The 3146-nt window shown below is 33.2% G+C and overlaps 1 protein-coding gene across 1 annotated transcript in view; it reads right to left on the reverse strand.

The window, feature by feature from the left end:
- KCTD8 (potassium channel tetramerization domain containing 8) overlaps nt 1-1858 on the reverse strand; it is a 13403-nt gene extending 11545 nt beyond the window's left edge. The window contains exons 1-2 of the mRNA XM_026846965.1: nt 1790-1858; nt 1001-1055 (exon numbers count right to left, since the gene is read on the reverse strand). Coding sequence (XP_026702766.1) covers nt 1001-1055; nt 1790-1858 — 124 coding nt within the window. The remainder of the gene's footprint in view (nt 1-1000; nt 1056-1789) is intronic.
- Between the last annotated feature and the right edge of the window lie 1288 nt (nt 1859-3146).

Below are 3146 nucleotides of genomic sequence, written 5' to 3' on the forward strand. Positions count from 1 at the left end.
AAAAAAAAAAAAAAAAAAAAAAAGCCTTTTACTGAAGGTATAACAATTCAACATTAGTAGTCAGCCTTACATCCATTTTTTTTTAATTCCCTTTATTCACTGGGTACAAAACTCCCCACAGCCTTCCCCACAGTAATCTGTGGCAGTGTGTTTCCAAGTTTCATCACTGGTATACAATCTGGAACTTTGAAATTATTTTTATTGTTCAGGAAACCATAGGATACTGCAGAGAATAAGGGATAAGAAGTACAAATCACTATGTAGTATAGAAATTGTTCTGGATGACTCCTGGAATTGTTCTGGATGACTCCTTGAAACTCCAGGGCAGTTTATTTTGAACACAAATATATAGAGATATTCATGAAAAATAAAATAATGAATTTTCTTCAGAATGTGTCTGTCTCAATGACAAGAGAAAGTCAAATCAATTTATTTCATTAGCTGACTTCTTCTCCTCCATTTGATTCAATTCTTGTCTCCAGTTTCAGAGTTAAACTACTATTAAAGTTGTTCTGTATTTCGCAAGGAATTGTTAGCTTTCAAGGCTAAGAAGAGGGATGTACTGTATCTAGGATAGTCATCTGGGATAAGCAGTTAGTTTTATAAGAACGGTCTATAATTTATTTAACTTAAATAGATTAACTACTTTTGCAGCTGAAATTGTGCATAAATTGCTATTCTATTGCAGGACAGTGTCCTGGAGCATTAAATTAAAAAAAAAAAAAAAAAAAACCAACAAAACAACAAAACAACAAAAAAACAAAAAAAAAACACCAACAAAACAAACCACAATATAAAAATATTTTTCTGTCACATTTACTACCACCTGATGTTAAACTAAATTCTAGAAAGGATATAGTAGAATGAGTTAAATAAATCAATAAGGAAAATTTCTTTGCTTATTTCCAGTCAGGCTGTATTTTAAATATTAATATTATTCACAACATAAAATGACTAATTAATATATAGAGAGGGAAGCATTTTTGCTATTTGGCGTGACAGAAGATATACAATGACAGTCCTGTGCCCAGCTTGAATTCATTAGATATTTCACCCTAATCATGTTTTGAACAAAACCCAAAACCACATTCCTTTCATTTGTTATTTTTTCAACTGGGTTTTGTGGTAGACAAAACAGTACTTAAATAGGAGAGAGCCAGTGAAATTCTGGCATAGACAATTTGTTGCATTCCTGTAAAAACAATGACGAGTCCACAGCTTTTTATTAAATATATTAATCTGAAAATTTTGAAGTTATTCTGAGAAGTGTCTTTTCCTAGCAGATAAGCTAAAGATAACAGGAAAGACCAATAATTTTCACATCCAACTACAGAGTCAAATATTGAAGATTATATTTTTATTTTGTGGAGTTAGAGATGGCTACTGCATTAATGCACTGATGGAGATACAAGAAGAAGATGAAATGCTTGGAACAGATAAGATACAAGCTGAATCAACATCAAAAGACTGAAAGTCAGGAAATCACTAATACTGCCAATATTCACTCACTGTGTATGATGCTTGACAGATTTTATCCATTACAGGACTATATTGCTAGGTCAATTCTTTGCAAAGATGTCAACCCTCCTGATGACCCTTGAAAAGACCACTGTTTAGCAAACAGATTGCAAGATCTTCTGAAAAAAATCCCAGAAGCAAAATTTAGAAAGTCTAACCGAGCTAATGGGATATTGTAAAGTTATCTGACAAGTTCCTACAAGACAAACTTCCAAAGTCAACCAGATGCTTCACATTTTGTATGTAAGTTATTTGGAGAAATAGGACTCACTGAAGCAGTACAGAATTTTCTTCCTAAAGCAAGATCCGTTAAGTCATTGCATTTTTCAGTGATGGTCATATGCTATATTAATCTCCACTAACAACAGAGTAATAGCAATAAAATACAAATATTATACCAGTAGCAGTAAGACTAAACTTGATCTTGAGTTTGGAGAGCTTTGGCTATTGTAGAATTAAAGCAATTGTATTTTAGAATTGTATTGTAAACAAATGTAAAATACGCAAATGTATTTTACATGTAGAATGGTTGATTTGTTCTCTCTCCACCTGAATAAATATTTTTCCTATGTCCAAAATCTAAAAATGCAGGTACTTAAAATAATTTTGATATTTGAAGGAAATCTCAGAAATTAATGCATTGGTACAAATGAGAATAACTTTTGTAAAAGGCATGTTTCTTCCATAAGTTCACTTGCTACAGTGAAGAGCCCCAATTGGTCATATTTCAGTAACATCTTGGCGCCATCTGGTAGATGTGCTTGTCATTCATTTCCAAACTGTAAAGTAGCACACAGAGCTGAGCATCAACCTAACATTATTTGCTTTTTTTGACTGATTATTTTTCAGGGGCAATCAGTTAAGAGCTAAAATCTTTTGTTCTGTCTTTTAAAAATACTAATTAGATGCTTATTAGATGTAATATTTTCTCTTAAAGAAACAGTTAATTGATGTTAAACTCCAAATTACCCTCCAATTATAAATTTGGCATCTGAAAGTTAATAACATTGATCTATAGTGATGTTCACAATTTACAACAAAAAGAAATCAGGAAAATAATCAAAAGCAGAACATTTGATCATGTTGCTCTTATAAACTCCCTTAAGACTTCAGTGCTTCTTTCCCTTAACTGGTGCTGGCGGAAAGTTCACTTCATTAATGCTGATCACTGGAAGAGAGTTCCTTGACACAGACCCCAGTCTTCAAGCTCTTACACTAGTTCATAGCTAAAAGCAATGTTCCCTTCCTATTCTTTCAACTCCAGGATAGTAGGTGCTACTAGAGAATCTCAGTGTCGAGGATGTAAATATCTTTAAGCTGTTATTAACCATTTTCTTGAAATCACCTCTAACACAGGCTTAAGTTACAAGAAGAAAAAAAATTAAAAGCCGAGAACACAACTTACAAAGGCTCTATAAGGGCAAAAGTGACAAAAAAGAAAATCACTCCATCTTTGCATTGCAGAAACACATCCCAGATACGTCTCCCTCCCAGGATTCAGAGGATAAACTACAAACAATTGCTTAACCTGTGGGCTTAGAGGCTCAGTTCTATTTCCTATTCTGTGTCCTCAGCCCACATTCAGAGAAAACAGCTGTTGGGCTGGGGAAGGATGCTGACTTCTATAT

This window comes from Athene cunicularia, assembly GCF_003259725.1.
Source record: "Athene cunicularia isolate RWA chromosome 4 unlocalized genomic scaffold, athCun1 chr4_part1, whole genome shotgun sequence".
NCBI classification, from domain to species: Eukaryota; Metazoa; Chordata; class Aves; order Strigiformes; family Strigidae; genus Athene; species Athene cunicularia.